Below are 25,178 nucleotides of genomic sequence, written 5' to 3' on the forward strand. Positions count from 1 at the left end.
ACGATGGCTTCAAATGTGTGAAGGTCAGAGTCAGTTCCTCTAGGGAAATGACACGAGCACGAGTGAATACAATTTCTCTTTCAGAGTTTCCTCGTGCCATTTGTAGCCCAAACACACAAAGCATGCCTCCCCTCTACAAAAGAATCAAACTAAATGTTTGACAAGACCTGGACAAAAGCAGCATTTCACAAAATAACCCCCCACCGCCCTCCCCTCCATGCTCTACTTCCCCTCCTCCCCCTCTCTCTTCAGAGCTCTGTTCAGAGGTGGACTAATTCTCTTTCATTCGCTTGCGGTGATTCTCTCATCTGTTAACCTCTCTTTTTGGCCCGGGATTACGCAGCAGAATATCGAGGAAACACTAATCCTAAAAAGGTGTCAATTTCTGTTCGCTCCTGCAACGCCCCTTTCTCCTCCCACGCATTTAACTGCCTTTGGTAAACTCCGAGGAGAGGCCAAAGGCTCACCTTCTCATCAGACTGCATGGTGACAACACTGGTCACAGAGCAGGGAGTCCCTGTCAAGGCAACGCTGGGATGTCCCTCAACCGCAACAACCAGTCCTCTAAACTGATTGGGTTAAGGAGGAACAAACCACCGCTCTATGGGTGACGCAGGCCAAATGCAACCCCGCAGAGTAACAGATGTCAAACGCCATCATGGCAGCCATGTTTGAACAAGGCAGATCCATGTACATCATTAGAGCAAGGAGTCACTGCATAGCAAAGCGGACAGTTTCCTTTGAATCACATTAACATATTAAAAACTGTTTTGAAATGTGTTGCCCTAAAAACAGACGTGGCGATAAAGGTTTAGATTTGGCTCAAGAACAATAAATATGTATAGATGTGATATCTGTACTCTTAAGTGAGTGTTTTACTATAATATATCTTATTCCATATTCCTACGTTTTTATAATTTACTTGCAAGGATACACAGCAATGAGAATGCATCAGAGTATTTGCAGTGACTGAAGCTACCAATAATCTATGGCTGGCAATAATTTCCCCATGACAGTAAATGTAAGACCAGTTAATGCCATTTAGATCTGAATTAAGACCAAATTGCCTGTTAAAAAACAGACAAAAGACAAAAAGAAACAGATTCCCTTCAAGATATTTTCAGCCCCTTCTTTCATCCTCACTGGAAAGCTAAAACAATCTTCAGTTTAATTTGAGACTGGTGCGTATTTGAAAATAGCAAATGTGTGTCTGAGGAAGAGTGTGTGTGTCTGTGTGTTAGATCCTCTGAGCTAGCGTGTGCTCTCTGCTGAGCCGTCTTCACATATGGACCGTAAACAGGGTGATTACCAGACCGGGCTGGGCTCCGCCTGAACGCCACCCAGGGACTCTTTACATCATCAGCGCACTGCTCATGCCCGGCTAAACACACAAACACACACACTGAGAGCAGCCGCTCACACATACACAGACACGTACACACACACACGCAGCGCAAATGAGGGTCTCCAGGTGACCATACGGTGGCCTGGGAGGAGAGCTGGCTTCACACTGAAGGCACCTACGCACACGCTTGGATCTAAATACACTAATACACAAAGAACATTTTAACGTACGAGCACCGTACATAGATATACGTTACACAAACAAACTCAAGCAAACACACGGGGACGCACAAATATGTTCTCACACTTTAACACACACACACACTCAGACACACACACATTATTGGCCCTTGTGAGAGATATACTGCCGTTTCATTCCGTTCACTCCAGAGCTGCCTCTATGATATACTGGCTACACTGCCTGTTAATACAATATCTGCGCTAGTGCTTTCCATCCAGCCTCCCAGCCGACAAAAAAACACAGAATATAACACCTGACATGTGAGCGTACATACCGTATATTCAGCCTAAAATGTTGATAATTAACTAAATGAGAAAAAGAACAAAAGCCATCCAGAACGTTCTGAGTTTGGGCCAATGTTTATCGAACAATAACCATACGTTCAACAACACCTCTGCTTTTTGGCTGCCGTTGCATACAAGTGTGTGTGTTGGGGGCGGTAAAATAAAATAAAAAAAAGAAATCATGCGGCAAACAAATGACAATAGCCATTGATTTGGATTTTCTATGCCGATTCTCTTTTCCCACTTGATCAAACTCAGGGCATTTGATAGAAGTAAAGGATAACATGTAGTGGTGATGGAGATAGGGGGTGTGTGTTTTGTTGTGCAGTATGGTAGCAAGGGGGCTGGGGTTGGGCGTTAATCTTTTTATTATTATTTTTTAAATAAGCAGACTGGGCTTCAGCACCTGTGATAAGGGACATTCTTTAGCCAGAGAGCTCTGATTCATGTCTTTGAGTAACTCCTTGAGGGCGTTTCTTACTGTAGAGTGGCTCCATTGCTCAGGCGGCAGGTCCTCCAGCTTAGGACAACTGTGGAGAGAGAGAGAGAGAGGAGACATGCAGGGGAGAGGGGGGACAGGGAGGATAATATAGGGAGGGGAAGGGGTAGATAGGGATGTAGAGGGAGAGGGGGGGAGAGGGGTGAGGAGAGAGCATGAGAAACAATTCAGATGGAGAAGAGACAAAGACCGAAAAGGAAAGCCAGCAGCCCTGATGGTATCTTGAATAAATAATAAAATACACAAGCAACAAATTCAGAAACATGATATCAGAATGATTTAATCCGATTGCATGGATTGGACATTCCCCTGATCTGTAGAGCAAACGGGTAATAACACAAATCTGCAAATCTGGAAATACATTTGACCCAAACCACTATGGAGGCATGTGTGTGAGAGGGGAAGTTATCCTGCAGCTTCCTTTACAGCAGCCGGCAACACTTCCTGGTCCAACATCATTGGACTTAAACACACACTTTTGACTATATCGCGCGTAACAGCCCGATTCTAACACTGACCAAAATTACATCATTTAACAATGTATAAAACATCAAGTGCAAATAAGTTTCATTATTGATTCATTTGTTGAATATACTTTCTATAATGGTGATTCATTGTTTTGTCCTTGTCAGAAACACACAAAAAAAAAGCCACAAATGAAGTCTTAAAATTGCTTATTTTTGTCCAACCAGCAGTTAAAACCCCTAAGATATTAAATGTACAAGGAAAAAAAAAAATCCTTAATCCAACAATTAATAGATTATCAATCTAGTTTTACATACACATCTTCAACCCATTGTTTCAGCACTATTAAAGGGGTGTGCTAACAACGTGCAATTTGGGAACAAAATATTTTACCCAAAACAGGTTTTAAAACCGTCCAAGCCTTTAAAATACATATTGATGAAATGGCCAAATCACTGGAACAATCAGATAGACAGAGCGAGGAGACAGGGAGAGGAAACCAGAGAGAAAGAGAGCAGAACACACGGGCTCTCGCTCTTTTTTCCCTGCTGCAAGCGCCCCTCCAAGACAGACAGATTTCATTTGGCGCATCAAGCAGATGCATCTGGAGATTGCTCTGTCTCTCTCTCCCTCTCTGCCTGCCTGCCTCACTCTCTCTCCCTCTTTCATATTCTCCCCCCCCTCTCTCTCTCTCTTTCTCTCTCTCCTGATTGTTCTGATTAGTTAATTACTTTATACAACACATCTGCTGGATTGATGCATGAATTATACATCAGCTGCATGTGGCGACTATTATTTCGTGTTACTTCTACCTTCCTGGCTCGTTGTGCTCGGCGAAACAATTTAAGGTGTTACTGGCTAGATTTCTGCGGCAGTCGGGGCGGTTGGGGGTTGTTGGGAGGGGAGGGGGGGGGGGAGTTGAGGGGATTGTGGGGAGGGGGGGATGAAAAGGAGGAAAACAAATACAAAACAATAACAATACTGACAACAATATGCAGTGAAATCAAAATAGATTTATAGATCACATAGAGATTGTCTTTGACGTTATCTGGTGCTAGTGTTGTGTGCCGCAGGGGCTCTACCTCAGAACAAGTATTTTTACATGGGGGTGGAAGTGTGGAACTCAACTCCCAGTTCTCTTTTGATAAACACTTTACATGTACAAGACATATGTATGACGTGTTTTGTATTAAATGTATCGCTGAATTACTTTTCGTTAAACCCGCTTCGACACTTGACAAGTGAAAGAAGAGATGAGACATTGAGCGGGGGGTGATGAGTGTACAAGTGCATGAGCCTTCTGTGCGTGTGTCCATAAATCTGTCAGTTTGGTGTGTTGGAAATGTTACGAGCACGGAGATAACAGGAGAGTGGAATAGAAAGGGATGCGTGCAATGGTCGAGGCTAACATCTGCTTGTAAGAAAACACACACTCGCACACAAACAATGGATTTTCCAGAACACCTTAAACTGCTCCAGCAGCTAGAAAGCCTCTGGGGAGACGGTAGTGAACGAGAGGAGGGGAGGAGGGAAGGAGGGAGAGGCAGAAAAAAGGGGGGGAAGTGGAGACAGACAGCTATCCATGCATTCAAGGCTAGCACGCCGGAAATAAACACAACCTTCTGTATTCTGGCTGTTGGACCGCGTTCACATCAGTCAGTGTGTGAGTGAGTGCTTCACTGGTGAAGGTGGGTAGTGATGGGGGGGCACAGGAGGAGAAGGGGGAGAGGAGGAAGAGGCAGAGCGAGGTAGGAAAAGAGTCGGAACAGCAGCTGGCACAAGCCTCCACACCAGTGCCACTCGGCTGTGTGTGTGTAGTGTCTTTGTGCCTATGAGCACATGTGAGCCTGTTTGCGTCCGTGTTCTAAAAATGCTCGTATGCTCTCGCCGTGCGTATAAATATAAGCTTCACTCCTACAGAGTAGCATTTAGCATACAATATGTTGAGTGTTGGCGCCAAAACAGCTAGCTAAACTCAGTGTGAGATTCTTTATTATTATACGTGATGTAGGTTCAGAAGCCATACTGTATATAGTTTACTTAAAATAGCCGGTGCAGCCAGGTCTATTTACGCAACTATTTCAGGTGAACAACCGTGTATTCATACTGCAGGGTCATTTTTAGCTGTGTGCTGTCTGCAGTTGCCCACCACATTCATTTAATTATAAAAAAGAGTTTAAGTGCTCAGCTCAAAAACTGTTACCATCATATATCATTCTACCAATCCTCAATGGATAAATGCCTTTATTATTTTGACATCAGTTACCATAATTAACCATTTAAATGTGGGGTTGCTACAGGAGATGAATCTACTTGATACTTTTTAGAATGGTGTTTCTATAACTTAATGGTTACATTTACAAATAAACCGATCTTTGTGTTTCTTAAGGCGAGGAAGTGCTCTGTGTTTAAATGTGTTTCACATTTTCTGGGAAAGGTCAGTCTGTTCTTTGTGCGTGTGAGTAATGTATCTATTCTCAGTATCAAAGATGCAGAAGGCATCGGCAGATTGGCACCTGCCTCTGGGCATACAAGACATGCTACGTGTGTGAATGTTAGAAGCAAGACCAACAGGTAAAATGTTTCCTCTGTGTATTAAAGAAAACTGTGTGTTTTAGGTTTTGACAGTGCACGTTTGTGGGTGGTAGGCAGGTAAAACAGATTCTTTGAACACCTACACACATTTTGGATTGGTACACATGTATGCAATCAAGTGTTGGATTCTAGTATGTAGTGTTTCTTACCTGTGGAGCTGGATCTTGAGCGTGACAACGTGGTAGACGTCCTGCAGCATGTCAGCCACCGTAGCGTCCGGTGCGTCTGTCACGTATGACAGGGGGACGGGGTTCCATTTCCCCACCTGAATCATACCTGGACGATGCAACACGTATGTGCGCACACACATGAACATTGGTGGATATGGACACAGATATTTGGACGCACAAATGCACAAGAATGGAAACAAGAAAGAAGAAGAGAATAGATCAGCACAAAGGTCATTTAGCATTACCTCATTAGGCTGCATCCCTTTAAAGAATAACTAGTATGAAATATAATGTAAAGAATATGAATACAGACATGTTGGTGCCATAGACACTCTTCTTACAGTATACTTTATTTGTTATGGACATCCTAACAGTGATGTCAGAATTTCTCCTGAGACTGTCATAAAGCTCACACAGGAGGAAGAACGCTTATGGAAGAGGAGGCACTAAGATGTGTGTGTGTGTGTGTGTGTGTGTGTGTGTGTGTGTGTGTGTGTGTGTGTGTGTGTGTGTGTGTGTGTGTGTGTGTGTGTGTGTGTGTGTGTGTGTGTGTGTGTGTGTGTGTGTGTGTGTGTGTGTGTGTGTGTGTGATGGACAGGCTATAATAAAAGAGCATGCTAAGAGGCACCTTGGAATAGCCACCCTCGGCCTGCGTGAGCTCAAGTGCAATTAGCAGACCCTTTCCTCCACCTGCCCCTCCCACCCACTGAGTCACTGAGTGTGTGTGTATACAAATAAATACAGTATGAGTTGCTTGTACGCACGATGCGTGTAAACATTTGAGTGTGTAAGCCTTTGCATTTAGACTGTGTGGGAATGTGTGTGTGTGACCCTTGCCAGAGTTGAGCATCTCCTGTCTGGGATCAGTGTCAGGATGTGTTACTGCTGACGGGAGGCTATTATGGTCACAGAGAGGGTGTTTGTGTGTGTGATTGAGGCACTAAGATGTGTGTTTGAGTGTGTACAGGAATAACAGCATGCCAGAAAATGTTGTAGAGAAGACGCTAATAAGCATTCGAGAGATAGAGCAAGGGGGAAAAAAGAAAAGTGGCAGAACAGAGAGGAAAATGAAGAGATAAGTGGTTACCTTTGGCCTGGGCCGCTGAGCTGTGGGAATAGCCCAGCGACAGAAGGGCCATCTCGATGAGCTGGTTGAAAAGCATGTCCTTACGCACCAGGACGAACTCGGCATGCTCCTCCTTGCTGTCAAAATCCATGGGATTCTCGTAGTGCTCCACCACACAGAACACAGGCAGCATGTTGCCTGAGGACACGGAGACACAGAGACACTAAGTTATAACTAAAAGGGTTCACATTTCTTCACACACAAACTTTGACCTTCAGTGTTTGCCGAGGGACGAGATTAATATTTAGAGCTAACGATTAAGTTACACTCAGGCTGAGAGTCAAGGGATTATGAGTGAGTGATTCAATTGCTGCGGAGTGGACGTTCTTGACAGAAAGGATGAGTTTGGACCACAAAAGTCATTTTTCATATTTTATAGGACGATTTCAAACTTAACCCTAACCTCTTTGTCTCAATGCCAAACTCTCACAGCAACGTTGAGAATCAAACACTCCTTACTGCACAATTCGGAGGCTGAATTTATTTACCTATCTGTTTTATTTAGAAATACTCTCTGTTTATATTTAATTACTCCTTCTGTGTTTTTCCCAGATTGTCTCAACAGTTGGAGGATTCCTTCCTGCAGTGTTGAGTTCATCTTCCAGGATAATGAATTAGAGCACTGTGGGTTGTGTTAGCTTTATATATATATAATACAAAAAAATTGGAAATCATTTTCACCTTAAGCTTAGTGTGAACAGCAGCCACCAAAATCCTCGAACTCGTATGTCACCTTTTGGCACAATTAACTGTGTATTCACTATACAATTCTGTGATCACATTACCTTCTCCCTGCCAACCTAAAATCATTTTCCCATGATGCAGTGCTTCAAATCCCATACCACCTCTGCGTCCTGAGGTTTTCTAGTCTGTGTCAACAGTGGCTCTGCTGTTAGGTGGAATGAACCATCCTTGTCCAAAGACTGCCGAATGTTCAAGGGACCCACTGCGTAAATATCACCTAATATGCCTTTTTCCTAAAATAACATTCTGGACGTTTTAGGAAGAGTAATGGTATGGGGACAACGTGGCCTTTTCAAGTCTCAGTTTGAATGATAACAACAGCATAAAATCGTGTTGATGAAGAGCTGACTGTACTACATAAATCCAGCATGTTTTACGATTGTCCTGTTGCCCTACTTCCTCACTATGTCTCCACTCTACTATCACCTGAGCACATTTCTGTAATCTGTTCATTTATTGTTCGTGCCGATTAAAATGATTCACATTCTAATATTTTCCAATCCCAGGCATTCCAGAAGATGCACACAGCTCTGGCAAAACAATCAATAAGCCGACAGATGCCAGGGAATGTGCTGAAAGAGCTGCTTTTCTCCTCCCCTGATTTTAATAGATAAAGATCTAACAATAAAGACTGCTGTGTAGGTTCATTTGGGGGATCAATACTGGCTTTGTTTCCAGGGAGCCCAGAGAGGGCTGCTGTAAATATTGTTTCGGGCTCGGACACAATGCCCACTGTGGGCCCTCTGCGAAGCCTCCGCGGCGGCCCGCCCGCCTCCATCGGCTGCTTCACCCTTTACCCAGGAAGAAACTCGGCAAAAGGACAAGAGGAGGGGAGGGGGGAGCAATGAGGAGGCTTGGAGGAACAAACGTCGTAGGGGGGCCAAGAGAAGCAGAGATGATGAAGGAGAAAAATTAAGCTCTCTCAGCTGGAGTGCGACACGTAGATTAAAGGAGCAAATAAGAAAAAACGGCCCATCCGAGGACACTCACACAGCCACATTCCAAGAGTTCCTCAGTCCCTCTTGCCCAAAGAAAACCAAAGCAGCCAAACAAACAAACAGGCGGGCCGGCGCTGCCAAGTGCTATTACAACTCAGAACCTGCAGGTTTGAAACTCATTCCCAACCCACAAAAAAACAAACACATTATCATAAAAGGTTCATATTTTGGATAGCTTTGCCCGCCGTGTTTTTCATAAGAAAAAACAAGTTATATTAAAAAGCTCTGTCATGATCTCATAGTAAAGGCTCCCTTTAAACAAGAATGGCTCTTAAAGGACTGAAACTTGGCCTTAATAAACAAATGTCGGAGCAGGAGGGCTACGTTTGGAGAGAGGAGCGGTGACACAGCGCTCTGCAGCACGACACAGGAATAACTCTAACAGTGCTTTTCTATTTGCTATTGTCTGGGCAAATAAGTGGGAGTGCGTGCAGTGTGTGTGTGCGCTGAGATGACTAAAGACACATTGTAAAAAGGTTTAAGAGTTTTGGAGAGCATGCAGCGGGTGGTGGTGGGTGGAAGGTGGTGTGTGTGGGAGGGGGGCTATTTAAACTGCATTTAAATAGCTTTCCATTATTCACGTGGTTTATTCTTCTCCTGCTCATGCCCAAATGCACACACAAAGTTTTACTTTATTTGTTTCATAATAAGTTTGCACAAACTAACAAGTGATTCCTTAATTAATTATCTGACAATTATTCAAAATTAGTCAATTGTTTAGTCTCAAAAATGTGGGTTTCAACTAAATTTGGGTGATTATCTACTCAATTAATCAATGAATAGTCGATAAAATATCTGAGAAATAGCAAAAAAAATGGTGATGACAGTTTCCCATTGCCGAAAGCAACCTATTTCAATTGTTTGTATTGTCACACTAACAGTTCGAATTCCAAGCATTCAGTTCTCTGACATATAACCCAATGAAAGGTAGCACATTCCTATTTGAGAGGCAAATACTTGGAAGTCATTTTTTTTAGCAATTAATTGTTTCAGCTTTATAAAAAATAGTGAGTGATGCCCCTTGCAAATTTCCCAAAATCTGTTATCAATTGATGGCTTTGTCCAATAAACTTTAGAAAACCCCAAAAAGTACAATAACAAAGAAGAGAGTTTACAGGTAAATCGTTACTTTACTAAAATCAGCAAATAGTTGCCAATTTTCCTTTTTAAATACAAATATAAATGTTCTATAAAAAAAACATCCTTTACGTGCGAGTACAGCCCTCTCTCTACACACACCCGTCTCCTTCTTACCTCTCTTGTGGCAGGTCTTCAGCAGGTGGCCGGTGGGTTTGTACGGGACCCCAGCTAGTTTGGCCCCGGTGCTGCCCAGCCGGGCCCGGCCCAAGGGGCTGCCGTTCTGCTCCAGCCGGGGCAGCTTGGCCGGCGGGGCCTTGGCCTCGGCCATGCTGTTCATCAGGTCGGAGTTCTCCTTCCCCAAACACACCTCGCTGAGATGGTCCATCATTCTCAGCACCTCTGCTCACTATCACCTGGGGAGAGACACACAGAAAGATTCGGCTGTCAGCGGAGATATGTGTGTGGCAATAAAGAAGCACTGTAATGTGCTACGAGGGGAGCATTGAGCACCAAATATTTTGTGTTGATGTCACTGACATGTGAAGATGTCATGAGACGTTTTTATAGAGCAAAAAAGTGCTTTAAGTAATTGAAAGCTCTGAGAACAGACCCATTACGGCAATAGCTGCCAATTCACTTCAGTTATGACGACTCAGCCATGGTGACGTTTTCGTGCTGCTGTAATGTTCCCATTTTTCAACACATGTATTATGTATGATTGTCCCACTAGAGATTCCCATGCGAGAAGGGGCAAACAAGCCCCGGTTTTAGTGCAAACACATTAATTTGCTGTGAGATTCCACTTGAATGAATACATTGCAGTTCAAGGAACAAGGTTCTGCTGCGGCGCACGCAGAGAGGTGAAACTAACATAATTCGGTTTCTGAGTCACTTCGTGTGGCTTCACATTCATGACGCAGCTCCGAGGGAAAGGGCGGCGTAAGGCCGCACCATCATTTTGCAGTGACAGATACACACATACATTAATACACTATCAGGTACATGACTTTACAGGTTTGAACTTTAAGTTTTGCGAGCACAGAGCAATATTCATGGAAATCAATAAGTTTACAACTTTAGAATAGGGGGAAAAGAAGGCAGCTTTTGGAAACTTATAAATAGACAGTTGCTGACTCGTGAAAATAATCCTCAAAAGTGAAAGAAAGGACACAGGGGAGATTTAGGGAGGAAGAAATGATGGGGCGACTTTGGCAGCTTTAACCACAGGTTAGTGCATAGACAAAGTTATTGATTGAGGCTGAAGCTGACAATTCACACATTATTTTAACTCCCTGCAGTAAACTTTAAGAAATTGATCAATCATAAAACAAGACGGATTTATGAATAAAAAAAATGGAATGGAAAAAGTAACTAAGGGTGATGCATGCAGGTTGACGCACTGTGCTGATGATCATGAACTGGAATGCTGTTGTCAAAGAGTGAAAAGGGCAAAATCATCCACCCCCACGCAAAAGAACATGAACTCCCCCATTCATAACACGCAATGAGGCCACTAATGCCCCACAAATAAGGGGCCAAAGGAATCCAGACCCGGATACAGTCCGGATCCAGGTCAGGATTTTTAAATGACCTTAAAACACAAAAACAGGAGTTAGAATTGACCATTACCCCTAAATGAGGAGTTAGGGGAGGAGGACAAGTTGAGTGAAAAATCTTCCAAACCAACCTGAAACGCAGCACTTCTTCAGCAATGGGAAGCATATAACACCGCCTGGGAAACACGTCTTCTTCAAGTTTGGCCAGGGTAGAAAAGAAAAAAAAAGAACAACTCCTGCTTCCCGGTCTCGTTATCTCTCCCTCTCTCTCCCTACGTGTGCATGACAGCAAACGCTTGTAAAAAGACTCAGTGTTTAAAAAGACGCTTTCTCCTGCTCTTCTTCGCGGAGGACTGACAGGCGGTCTGAAAAAACAACAACCCGGGTCTGTGTGAGAGACGACGAGGTCGAGATGGACCGTGATAGGCGAACATTGGTAAACGGTCATGTGTGTGTGTTGTCCATTATCTAATTCCGTCCAATTGGAGGAAAAACACGGCAACAGAAACCGCTACAACCGGCGACATTTAGCTCAAAGTGAAGGCGACTTCAGCTTTAGTTCGCACCACAACATCCACATCGCTACATCGGCACAGTACAGTTAGCAGCCTCCAGTGGAAAGCAAAGCACCTCGGACACAGTTGTAATGATAATACCCGCCGCCGAGACCCAATAAACCCTTCTCTGTGTATATGAGAATAAACGTACACAAAAATAGCTCAACGTCCGCTCAGCTAGATTTGACTACCGGCTGACTGAGAAAAATATTACTAATAACCGACAGTGTTTTCTTACTACCGCGTTGGAGGCGAGACGATATGCGGACAGTCGAAACAGGTTCGCAAATACAACAAGGAGAGGGGGGTCAAAAAGTGCGATATACTTTCCGATGTCGAGCATAAATAAGGCTTGCTGTGGATGCATAAGAGAGCTGCCTGCGATAGTAATAGTAGGAGGTGTCCTGTTGGTTGGGGATTGGCGTCCGGACGGAGCTCCTCTTTCTCTCTATCTCCCTCTCTGTCTCCCTCTCTGTCTCTCCCCCTCTCACTCCGTCTCTCCCTCTCTGTCCCCATTAAATTATTAGTTGTATTGACTCATCACTCCCCCCTCTCCTCTCCTCGCTGCTGGTGCTGCCGCTGCTTGTGCTTTCCCTTTCTCCTCCTCATTTCAAATGGCGTGGTGGTGGGGGGTAAAAAAAAAAATTGGGAAAAAAATAGAAGATAGTGTGTGTGAGTGAGTGAGTGCGTGCGTGCATGTGAGAATGAGAGAGGGATAAAGAGAGTGTGTGTGGTGGAGTGTGCGAGGAAAAATAATCCCCCTATAATAATTTTAATAAAATCAGATTATTTCTCCATATCTCAAGCCGAAAAAGTCCTGAAGGAGACAAATAAAAGTGGAAAGGGAAAGCAACCACACACACACGCGCGTACACACACACGCGTACACACACACACGCGTACACACACGTACACACACACACACGCGTACACACACACACACGCGTACACACGTACACACACACACACACACACACACACACACACACACACACACACACACACACACACACACACACACACACACACACACACACACACACACACACACACACACACACACACACACACACACACACAGCAAGGAAGAACGGTGGTGCGATTTCCGGCTGTGCGCGCAGGAATTTTTAATCAGCTTGATTAGAGTGAGGCGGTCCTGCATTTATTACCGGGTAACACACAGATGCTCACGCGCACACCAACACACACTCACACTCACAAACACGCACACACGCATACAAGCACACGCACACATACACAGTGTTTTGTTTTTGTATTTACTTGTGTCCAGAAAATAGTTTTTAAATTCTGTGATTTTGTCAAAGAAAAGGTAAGGTGAACTATTTGACCTCGTTAGTTCGAGATAACAAAAAACATCACAATTAACTAAGGGGAATACAAAAGTATAATTAAATAACAACTTGTATGTGTGCCCCTAAAACCAACATCCCATCAGTTTTTTTGTTTGTGTCAAATCTAAAATAAATCCCCTAGCCTTTTTAATAAAAATTCAATCAAAAGTCAAAAAGCAAAAGCTGAGTTGCAATTGCAGAACTACATGACTACATTCTTAGACCATCATTACAATACAAACAATATTTGTATATTTAAGTAGGTATACACTTATATCTTGAGCTCTTAAAGACCACTTGCAATGCAATAATTTGCACTAATAAATATGTATGAGCCTCAAAAAGTGGAAAGGCTCCATACGTCTGCACACTAAAGGTAGGGAGATACATCCCTGCTGCATACAATTTTAAATTGCAAGGATTTCTTAGTAATATGTGTTGGATGTGCCAACACTAAATAGATGTTCCTGTCAGTAAACAAAATATGTAGAGATAGCAGGCATTTAGCCTTTCTTTATAGTCTGCTATTATCTCACAAACTTTACCTCCATAGCAGGTCGTACCGACTATGTCAAACTGGATTATACCAAAATATTAGACAAGCTAATCTCTGTTGATATTGTCAACAAAACCCTGAACTGTCAAAGTGGACAAAGAACTGAATTGATGTAAGAAAGAAAAGGAGGAATGTTTAGAGGCTGCAGAGCAACACAATCTCTGTAAACAATGGCAGACTGGAAGGTTTTTTCTCAAGTTGATGTGTTGATGTGAGTTTTTGTCATTATTTGTCCTTAATTATTTCATGAAACCTTCCTTGCTGGCGGCCTTTGTTGCTCTCGAGCAAACGGCAAAAATATCAGACAAGGTAATCTCTGTTGATATTGTCAATACAGGCCTGATATGGTGTTTGTACCTTACCTTAAGGTGGCCTAATAATAACAGTTTCACGACTTTATGAGCAAGGCCAGACTAATATGTTGTGCACACACACACACACACACACACACACACACACACACACACACACACACACACACACACACACACACACACACACACACACACACACACACACACACACACACACAACACACACACACACACACACACACACACACACACACACACACACACACACACACAGTGACAATGCACCAATGCTGTCTGTCAATGTAGGGTCCAATGTTTGATTCAAAACCACAGAGGAAATGTTTTTTTTAACACAAATAAAATATATTGATATAAAAAATAGTAAGTAAGTCACAAATCAAATGTAATACCAAAGACGTATTCATTATTTCATTACAATTGTGCCGCAGATTGAACATTAAGCTTTTGTTTTTGGCATGAGAAGTATACCAAGCAAGATGGGGCGACATGATCCTCTCATCTGGCCAATATCAACATCAAACAAAAATGAACACGCTTGGCTTGTCGTCCAGGTTGTGTAAAAACAAAAACAGGAAACCAACATAAAACAGGAAGTGTGTACACCTTTGAAGACGACAAAGGTGGTGAGCCGACCGTGGAGGTCAGGCGCATGTGAAATGCTACATAACAAGACATGCTCACTAATAAATCTTTGCAGGGCTCATAAACCTCCTCTGTGTGAGAGAATAAATACAGTGACAGTACATCTCCTCACACAAAGCTGTTGTTTCATAAACAATGCAACACAACAGACGTGAGCTTTTTAGCTTAGCTTGACGGTAAGCACTGTCAGGTGATGATGACTGAAACTCTACTAAACAATAAAGAAAGTTAATCAGATTTAAAGAAGGAATGTATTGCTAGATTTTAGGGGAAACATACTGGAGTTCTTTTAAAAGGAGGCAGAAACTGGAACAGATCAAAGGACCAATCCCGGAAGAAGTGATGGTGTGTTGTATCACTGGTAGAAACAATACATTTACACTTGTCATTCAACCCCCATTTGTGAAGCGAAATCATGGTTCCACCCACCAAGTGAGGTCAAAAGTTTTCTCCTTTTTAAGTACATTTGTGGTCGCATTATGAATTCACAGCAGAAGGCCAGCGGAGAAGCTTTTAACGGAAAAATACAATGTGAAACTCACCTTTCGGACCCGAGATGGAACAATGTCTTGCAATATTGACACCCAGTTAGTAGGAGGTGTAAGTTTTGAGGGGGCGGCTGCATTTTAAAAAGGGTCCTACATCTGTGGTTTATTCTAACAGGAAATGGAAGAGTTGTTGAAACTGCTCACATGAGACCCCAACATGTTTGAATTCATGAGCAGAGGCTGCTGCACAGATTCAGTGATCAATTCTTATCTTAACCATTCTCGGGGTTTCAGTGAGCTGCCAACGCTGTGTACTAAACACAGCTGCGGTGCGCAGTGTGGTTAAATGGCTCTACTATGTGTCTGAATAAAAGACCCAAACTGTGGAGTAATTACTACATTTTCAGATTCATTCCAATGTGAGATATTATTCTGCTTCTGAGAAATGTGACAGATTTCCGCAAAGTCACTGAAGATATGAAAGTGAAATTCACAAATGAATCATATTGAAATTAATCTTGAGCTTTGTGAGAGGTACATGCAGAGGATGAAATTGTCCTTATTTTTTTTAATATTTAGAAATAAAATCAGGTCATATTTGTATTGAAATGTATGTGCAGCATGTAAGACTGTGCTCACTGTTGAGGTTCATCGGTGTCACTGTGATATGTTCTGTAGCAACATGAATTGCACCGACAGGCTGCAGTCACCGCCACCACCACCCCCCCCCACCTCCACACCCACACCCAAACCTTCTCCTCAGCAGATCACTTTGCATCACCTGCACGGCATCGCTGCACTACATTCTGCATGTTGACATGTTTTCTCCGTTGACATGCTTTACAGCATGTTCACTGCAGCTCCCGTTCCTCCTTTTTTTTGTCTTTTTCCCTGGCCGCAGTTAGCAGCGTTAGGAAAATAGGAGCGACGGTGAAAGCAAGCCATTGTCGGCAAATGCTCTTTTCTATCTGGCATGACGCAAGCAGCCGCAGTCATTTCCACTGTGATTGTCGGGCACCATCAGAGAGCATCGATAACCCCTGCCAGGCCTTGGCACTGCCAACAGGTGCCGGCACTGCCAGCTAGGTTGGCACCGAGGTAGCTGTGAAAACCCTCTGACATCCAGAAGGGCACAGATTTGCACTGAATGCACCACTGAATCAACACTGCTGATTATCAATTAACATATACCGTTTTGTATCACACAGAAAAGAGGGGAAAAATGGGTTTTCAAACACAGAAAGCCTGTTTAAAAATACTAGCCGTGTGCTGTTATAATCGTCTGCTGAATACAGATTTAGCTCTGTTCAAGGTGGGTTTTTACAAGCCTGTGCGGCTTTGTGTTGGGGAGATACAGTACGTAATTGTTCAGGCAAGATGTGTGCATGTTGGCTACATTTGTACAGGAAACATGCAAAATGACATGAGAACATGGCAGCCTGGATGCTAAAATGCAACAAAAGACACTGCATATATAAATGTCAGGAGTCATAGCATTACACCGCAGATACATTTCTCTTTCTCTGTGTGTTTTACCACAGGTACTGTATGTTTTCACCAAACACACTTATCACAACTATCACATCTGGCCTACTGCTTTTTAAACCACATGTTTATGTCTCAGGAGTCATTAAATATTATGTCTATTTCGTTTTTTTTTTAAAGACAGCCACAAGCAACACACAAAGGGGGAAAAAATAAATGTTAAATGTATCCGTGTTGGCTCAACATAGAAAAGCCTCTTCCTTTATTTACTGTGTCAGGCGAAGCCGGCGCCATCACTGACTGTACGTAGGTGTTGTGATGTCTTCATGCTCACCACTGGTAATGCTTCTAATGGGGATTAATACGATTATTTGGTTTACTAATACAAATTAGTCTGCGCATCCAGTCTGAGCGAACACAAATAGCACGAGGGTAAGCACTGTCACTGGTTTGACTTTGAGCTCTTTCTTCAAGTGTCTCCCACAATAAAAACACATAGATAAACATAATGGTATTATTAAAGAATGCAAAGGATTTAATAATCTGTTTGGGAACGTGTCAAAGCACGTCTGCATCAGAGTGGGCACAGATGAACCTCAGCGAGACAGAAGATGACATGCTCAGTGAAAAAAGGAAAAGAGGGTGGTGTACAGTGGATGCCGTGCAAAACCAACAAGCAGTTAAATGAGTAATAAAAACCATGAAATCAGTCTGTCTAAACAAAAGCACAGAGTTGATGCAGAAGTAGATAGTATTTTATAAATAAACAAATTCCAACGCGTCTTTCATCCTGAGTGTATTTTGGAACAAAGAAATTATTTCTCTCTGTGGCATTTGTAGGTTCTTCTTATGTGGGGTAATGCTTTTTAAAATACAATTACAGACTCCAGACTAACCAAAATGTGCTACTTAAACGAAATACAAAAAGACTAGAAATCTGACGATTACTAGAAGCGGCAACACGTCTCGCGTCTTCTCAGAAATGCAATGTTCTGTTTGTGAGTAATAGCTTTTTTTTAAATGACTGATCTTCCTGCACAACTGTTGCTCAAAAAACAAAGCCAAGGTTTCTTTTATAGCGTATACATGTAGCTGTATATAGAGTTAAGGGTTGCGGTTTATTAATATTCCCTCATAAGAAATCTGAGGACCATGAAGAATTGGTTAATCAGTCATTACGAGGTAAGCACAGATAGACTAAATATTTCATAATGAACATATCCTCCAAATCAAATTAGTTTTGTGTTTTCCATTAGCCTCTCATACAGCTAGTGTGGCTTTCAATTACTAGTGAAATAAGGTGATTTCTGCATTTCTCATATGTCCGCGCTTCGGTGTGGGAGGAGGAATAAAAGGGAGAAAGAAAGAACAAGGGGGATGTAATGAACTGAGAGTCGACTCCTAAGTGCTTAATTGTTTTATAATCACATGAAGTCGACAGAAATAGAAGCGGAGCGAGTGGTCCGCACCTAAGGTCTGCTGACAGGAAGGCCTAACGCCAATTGGGGTCTCTGTGTCGCCGTATCAGGACGTTTTTTCCACCTAAGGTGATGTATGAAAGGCAAAAAACGATCCGCTAACAACCCCTGTTCTCACTCTCTCCGCTCTCGACTCCCACCCTTACGATGTGTGGTGAGTACTGTACACAATGCAACTCCCACACTGATGCACGCCACACAGAAACATGTACATCCGCTCAAGCTGTGTGGAACAAGGCCTCTTTGCAGGTTCCGGACCTCAGCATGAACCCTGACACTAAAGTCGTCTTCAGGGTCATCAGGTCCACATTGAGCGTAACTTACAGCAAGCCAGCTCAGTTTAGATCAATCTTCCACGCAGGAATCTGGATCAAAGATTTAAAACGGCATCTCTTACTGAGAAAACCCTTCACCGCCTTGTTTAAAACCCCCTCTCGCTCTCTTTATCAAATTATAAAACCAATCATTCAAAGAACAATCAACGGGCAACAGAGCCAAGGCCGTTTTTTAAATAAATAACTTTTCTGTCACCGCTCGTTGGACTCCGGTCATCACATGACAGAATAATTAAAGTCTAATTTCTGCCTCGTGGGTCGCAACAGATATACAACTAACATAATTGGAACTACAAGGGTGTTTGTGTGTGTGCAAGAGATACTGAAGATGGATTTGTGGCACAGATTGAAGGGGTGAGAAAGGTTGCCACATCCCGCTGAGTTTTCCCTGACCTGAGGGAGACGTGGTGAAGGGCACAGTATCCCGGCCTTGTGGGGAGTTCTTGGGAGTGTTAAAGAAATGAAGGCAGGGGATAGGATGGTGTTACTCGCCTCAGTGTGCGAGAAGTGGCGCTACGCTGAGATGAAAGGAGTGATGGGATGTGGGGAAAACGGCTCTTAATATTGAGGCTCAGGCAGAAGTATTGAATAAGAGGTGCAGACTTAAGGATATGGTTCTTTGCTTATTTTAATCCCTTGTCAAAGGATTCATCATCCATCCTCTGACGAACAAAACAGTTGATAAGGCAAGGGTGTGAGTGTGTGTGAGACACAGGCGGAGAATACAGTATCTGTTGAAATTGTTTCATTGGAGTATGTGGGTGGGTATTAACAACCTGATCTTAGCGGGATGCGCTTTCCTCTAAATCGCTCTCTTTTTTTTCCCACCGAACAAAGGATTCAGAAAAACCTACACAGATTGGATAAAGACAAGCATTGGAATAAAAGACAATGAGTTTTTTTCCCTCTCAGGAAATAAAAAAACAAAACAAACACATGATGAGACATGTAATAATGTGATTTGAATCGTGAAAACTTAGATGTATATGCTTGCTTAAATTATATTTGCCATGGTAGCATGAAGCAATAAATAACACGGACAAAAAAAGAAATCTAACATAAGAGGGATGTCAATTTTGTAAAAGCGTGACAAACCCGACATGATGGACTTTGGGTATTTTAGCTCCCGGGGAGGACACGCCAACCCAACGGGGCTGATTGTCAGGACCCAAAAACAATGTGACGCTTTTATCAGTAAGCCAAGGAATCTGGATCAACAGTATGCAAAGCAAATGCCAGGAAAAATGCAGTAAAACATGCTGGGACAACATAACCCTCAAACCCCCCCTCTTTCTCATTTATATAAAGAACTTTCCAGATAATGACAAAACGAGCTCTAACTCCCGAATCACACACTAAGCGCTCACCCAGGGTGGTATCTCTGTAGCTGTCGGAGGGGGGGCTTTCTTACATTTTTTTTGAGCCCTGGAATGCAGCGGTCCCTATCAACACACCAACCATTTCTTTTTCAAAACTAGTTGCAACATGTCATCAAAAAAAAAAAGGCTGGGAATCATTGTTATCTTTCTCCTCTATTAGCAATCATAACAGAGCTATTTCATATAGAGGAGGGATGGGGGGGTGTGTGGAGGGGTGGAATCCCCAAAGAGCCACACATTAAAAAACGAGACAGGCCTCTTATTTACTGGCGACAGTCTAATAAATACATTTGCTGGCAGCTAAACAGGTATTTACTCTGCTCCCTACCACAGGTATAATTTCACTGTTTGCTGAGCTGTTATTTTGCTACAGAGATAATTATCGAGGTGGTAAAGAAAGACGATTAATGGTTTTAGCAGAGATATCAGTCTCAGCAAAGTGAGACGGAGCCTCGCTCTAAACTCCCTGTAAATACCCCGCAGCCGGGGGTTTTAATAATCTGAATATTTTGCTGCGGGAATTCAACGCACAACTCCAACACAAACACAGCGTTACATTCATAAAGGATTTTTTTAGTGTGGCAACTAAACTTTCCATGGACATTTTTAATTTTCCTGATTGAGAGCATAATTCAATTTGAAATCAAAGCGATGAAGCATTCTTGATATCATTTTCAGAACACACCGCACAGCAAAAACAACAAAAGACATAACAACCTGTGCTCTCCAATGTCAACACTAATTAGTCTCTCAGGGTCGCAGGGCAAACTTTGTCGTCCCTCGCTCTCATCTGACAACCTGCTCTTCAGCGTCTGTTAACCTGAGACTGAGCGAGAGCTCGGCACGCCAACATGCAGCCGCTCTATTGTATTTGACTAATCTGGTTAACACTGGAGGGGTACAAGGTTTAACTGGTGATACACAGACCTCACCGTCCCCAATGACCTACAGGTTACACACCGCCGACCTCACAACATGAACAGACAATTACAGAAGGGTTTGATGCAAGAGCTAGTGGGATTTAAGGGAAAGACAGCGAGAGATGACATTGTTTTTGAAGCTGATTTCCGGTTACTACACAGTACAGTAAACGCAACGTGCACTAGTTTCGGTGAGTTGTCATGAAAACAAAACTAAACCCTGAGGGGAAAAAAATTATCTTTAAGTTATAAGAAGAAAGGTAGAAAGATGGAAACACTTCGGTGTTTTCCGAGCTCTCATCCTAATTGTAAATCACAATAAGGTTACTGTAAGAACCGTAAGCACGACAAAACACACTCAAAGGAATTAATTTCACACTAATAAGCTTCAACAGATGTTTAGGCTTTACTACTGGATGTGTGTGACCTGGCATCCGTACACTGATTCTTATCATTGCTGCCAAACAAGTTTATATGCAGGCGTTTTAACCTCACAGACTGACACGCCGTTGTAGATATGTAATTGAACATTTGTTGTGCTACTTTTAAAAACCACAAACTGATGGAAAGGGGTGTTTCTAATAAAGGCTGGAGGCGAGGAGTAAAACCGAGAAGTTTTGTTTTAATGTTCACAAGGTGCCGTTGAGGTTTTTTTCTGAGAACGTTTACAAGAAGCGATACATCGCAGCCTGAGACAGGAAAAGGGCTTTGTGTCATTGCTGTAAAAATGCACTGACCAGATAAGCCACAGCACCTTGAACTGCCACAGATCTGCAAAGATAAAAGAAGAAACACACCGGCGCCCTGCCATAACCTGCTTTTCTTCATGTAGAGGTGCCATGCTGGACCTTGTGACCGCATGTAAGCAAAGCACACAACCAAACCAAACAGCGTGATAATAAACAACCGGTGACACTGGAGGCTCAAGATTATTTCCAGATTATAACCCTTTAATTATCTGATCAAGTTTCCTATTTAATTCAAATTGTTACAAAAAATGTTATAGTGATCATTTTCACCGAGCATCACGGCAAAATTAGCAAATAGAATCTTTACAGATGGACCTAAAACATAAATTCTAGTCTATTTAAGAAGTGTGTTCTTGCTTCTATATCTACATATAAATAATACAAGTGAAAGCCACTGGCCATGCTGGTGTGTGAAAAGTCAGCTATTTTCTGAAGGTGCAAAGAGTGAAACCTTTAAAAACCTAAAAACCGCAGAGCATCAGTGCCCACGCAGTTTTAAGCTGGCAATACATCTTCTCATAACTGCTCTGTCTCTATCTCTCACACACACACACACACACACACACACACACACACACACACACACACACACACACACACACACACACACACACACACACACACACACACACACACACACACACACACACACACACACACACACACACACACACACACACACACACACACACACACACACACACACACACACACACACACACACACACACACACACACACACACACACACACACACACAGACAGATGTCTGGTTACCTGAAATTACTTTATCAGCACTGTGACAAAAGCCACAAGGCAGACCATACAGCAACACCATCTCTGTATCATCACTTCTATCTGACTGCCTCACACCAAGCCATGCAGAGAGAAACACAATTATTAACCGTTTGTTTGCCCATTTTTTTACCTTACCAGGGGAGTGTCTTTTTTGAGAGTTACACAAAGTGCTTCATGCTACAGCAATAAAAGTGTTGAAGCAAGTTGACAAGTAATTAAATAGTAAGTATGTGGAGAGAATAAATGAAGTGTCTCTAATGGCCTAATACAAAGTAGTAAAAGTAGATGGGCAGTTGGGCTGCAATAGCTTCAGCAGTTCTAAAAGACATGTCAGCGGTTTGGTAACAACTGTGGTTTGTCAACACACACTTCATTATGATGAGTAAAAAGAGAAAATTATGAGAGGAGGTGTGACAAACAAGATGCAAAAAAATAATAATATGAGAGAAAAATAATAACTTAAAGGTATTTTATGTTGTACAACTAAAGATCAGTGGTTCCTGAATTCATCAGGTCAGCAGCAGCATCACTTCTGCTGCGCACTGAATAAGTTGTTAAATGAATTAGAGGAGATGGATTTACTTAACCCCGCGAATATCACGAGTGCTTTGCTTATTCGTGCAGAAATACAGGCCTGTGTCTGCACATATAAAATGAGATCCCAAAAAAAAAGTTCTAATTCGTGCGTTTGTATTTACCATTAACGATAACATTCATGTTCTTTTTTCCCCTTAATAAAATATTAAATCCTAGCAGCCACTATGGTCGGTGTGGGTTTTAAGTGATTTGGCAGATAGGTCTGAAATAGCTTTTAATTCATTTAGAACCGCGTCGTTTATCCTTCTCATTCCGAGGTGATGCACCTTATTGTGACGAGTCGTGCGATAAAACAAATATGAATTACAAATATGATTTAAAACATATGCAGAAAATGTGCGGATACACTAACCATGCACGTGAAAGAATGACAGCAGAGACACATTCAGCAGTGCACACTGTGGGACCGTACCTTAAAAGTCAGTCGCCCAACCTCTTGTTTTCCATCAAAAGTTGAGCAACCTCTTGTCACTGCTCCACGATGAGAGATCCAAAAATAGGCAACTGCTATGTGGGAGGAAAAACTGTTTTTTAAAAAGTCAAAAGTCCTATGGTTGAGGAGGGGGGAGTCGTGTTGTAGAAACCGCACAGGCGGAGGTTGAAGTTGAGGAGCGCACACGGCGGATGGAGCGCAGAAATGTGAGCAGCGGAGGTGAAGTAGAGGAGAGGAGAGTAGCGGCATGTGAGGAGGGCTGCTTTGAGAGGGTGGCAGGTAAACGAACCGCCCTCCCCGTTTCTGATGCTCAAATCGATGATTTGCCAGCTGTGGCGCAGCTTGTCTCATTGCCCCACTTTGGTTTTTACAGCCGCTCCTCTCCGACGCGCTGCTCTCCGGGGACATTGAGAGAGAGAGAGCGAGAGAGGGAGGAACACACAGAGAGAGAGAGAGAGAAGAGAGAGAGAAAGAGAGAGAGAGAGAGAGAGAGAGGAGAGAGAGAGAGAGAGAGAGAGAGAGAGAGAGAGAGAGAGAGAGAGAGAGAGAGAGAGAGAGAGAGGGGGGAGAAGTCAGTGCCAGGAGAGCTCTCACACTCATTCATTTTCATATTTACACGCCACATGTTTGCATGTCAAGAAGAAGAAGAAGAAGGGGGTAAAAAGTCTGGTAAATAGCCGTTTGCGCGCAGCGGCGTGCGTTTTGTTCCGTATAGATCCAGAGCCTGTTGTTCTAACAGCGGAGGGCAACCTGCCAGCTCCCCGCACACCTGAGCGGAATATGAAACCAAACAGCCCGCTATAGTCTGCCATACATCACATGCTCTTACACACATTACATAGCTGTTTATTAACATTAGATGATTTGTTTAAAGCTGCATAAAAAAAAGTTTTCAAGAATAATGAAGTTTGAACAATGCTGATGAGAGAGTCATGGTGTCTTGCTGCTGCCGAAAGCGTTTTTTTTCCTTTCACTTCTCCAATTTAAACAAGGCTTTTACTGGGAAATAATCATTATTATGACTTTTTTACCAGTGAACATTTTTAATTCATCATAATTGAACCAGACTCGCTTTTATTATATTAATGCAAGCTGTTGCTTCTTTTCTGATGCAACTTTAACTCACACACGTAAAGCCTCTCCATCACATTTAAAAATCCAACCGTGGGCCTATCAAGAACAAAATTAAGAAAGGCAAATGTGTAAAATAAATAAAATATAATAAAAAAATATTAAATGAGAATTACGTGCATAACAGCATCATTTGATTTTTCTTTATTTTTTGGACGTCTTTAAGAACACAGCCTGAAGCAGTATCAACCGAGGCAGAGGACACTGACAGATAACGGGAAAAAAGCTTTTATTTTCGTCCTCAGTGTCGAAATGCATTTGTGGTAATTTCATTGATTTTCAGCTGTAACTATGTTGACTGCTGTCTTTAAAATTCCGAATATAAGTCTCCTATTTTTTTCTTGCCAAAGTCTGAAATTAGAATGAAAAAATCTCAAGTTCCAGAGAGTGGTAAATTAAATTAAATAGTCTTAATGAACAACATTTTACAGTAAATGAAGGGAGGATAAGAAACGTCTCTCCAAGGTAATTCCTGTTAATACACTTCTTAATGTTGTTCATTAATGTTTCCTGCAATATATTTGAAATAATTTATTAAAAAAAAGGAAATAGCTCCATGCATGGATGAACATTCTCCTTCACTCATTATGTTAGATTTTAACATGTTAGATTTTAACATGTCAGTGTAAATCATGTGTGTGTGAGCAGCTCATACACATGTGGTTATATGTGAGTGTGTGTGCACCATATACTGTATTGTGGGTTGATTGCACATTTTTGTATTTGTGTCATGTGTGTGTTTTCGTGTTTTCTCCTTTCGTGTGCGCTCTTGCACACATTTATATTCATTTGCTGTGTGTTCTTTTGTTTGTGTGTGTGTGTGTGAAAATGATTGACAGTTT

General features: G+C 42.4%; 1 protein-coding gene across 7 annotated transcripts in view; it reads right to left on the bottom strand.

Moving 5' to 3' along the window:
• The window catches only part of LOC117500557 (DNA-binding protein SATB1), a 56,836-nt gene extending 33,236 nt beyond the window's left edge, over positions 1-23,600 (bottom strand). For 2 of the 7 annotated variants that reach the window (XM_034153445.1, XM_034153447.1), the window contains exons 1-6: positions 23,185-23,600; positions 9,721-9,959; positions 6,686-6,862; positions 5,578-5,704; positions 3,646-3,699; positions 2,276-2,399 (exon numbers count right to left, since the gene is read on the bottom strand). In XM_034153445.1, the coding sequence (XP_034009336.1) occupies positions 2,276-2,399; positions 3,646-3,699; positions 5,578-5,704; positions 6,686-6,862; positions 9,721-9,934 (696 nt within the window). In that variant the 5' untranslated portion in view covers positions 9,935-9,959; positions 23,185-23,600. Of the gene's footprint in view, positions 1-2,275; positions 2,400-3,645; positions 3,700-5,577; positions 5,705-6,685; positions 6,863-9,720; positions 9,960-11,233; positions 12,337-23,184 lie in introns of those variants that run through there. The other 5 variants (XM_034153451.1, XM_034153450.1, XM_034153449.1 and 2 more) reach the window with 4 other exon arrangements.
• Positions 23,601-25,178: the final 1,578 nt, after the last annotated feature.

The sequence above is a fragment of the Trematomus bernacchii genome, unplaced genomic scaffold, assembly GCF_902827165.1.
Source record: "Trematomus bernacchii unplaced genomic scaffold, fTreBer1.1, whole genome shotgun sequence".
NCBI lineage: Eukaryota > Metazoa > Chordata > Actinopteri > Perciformes > Nototheniidae > Trematomus > Trematomus bernacchii.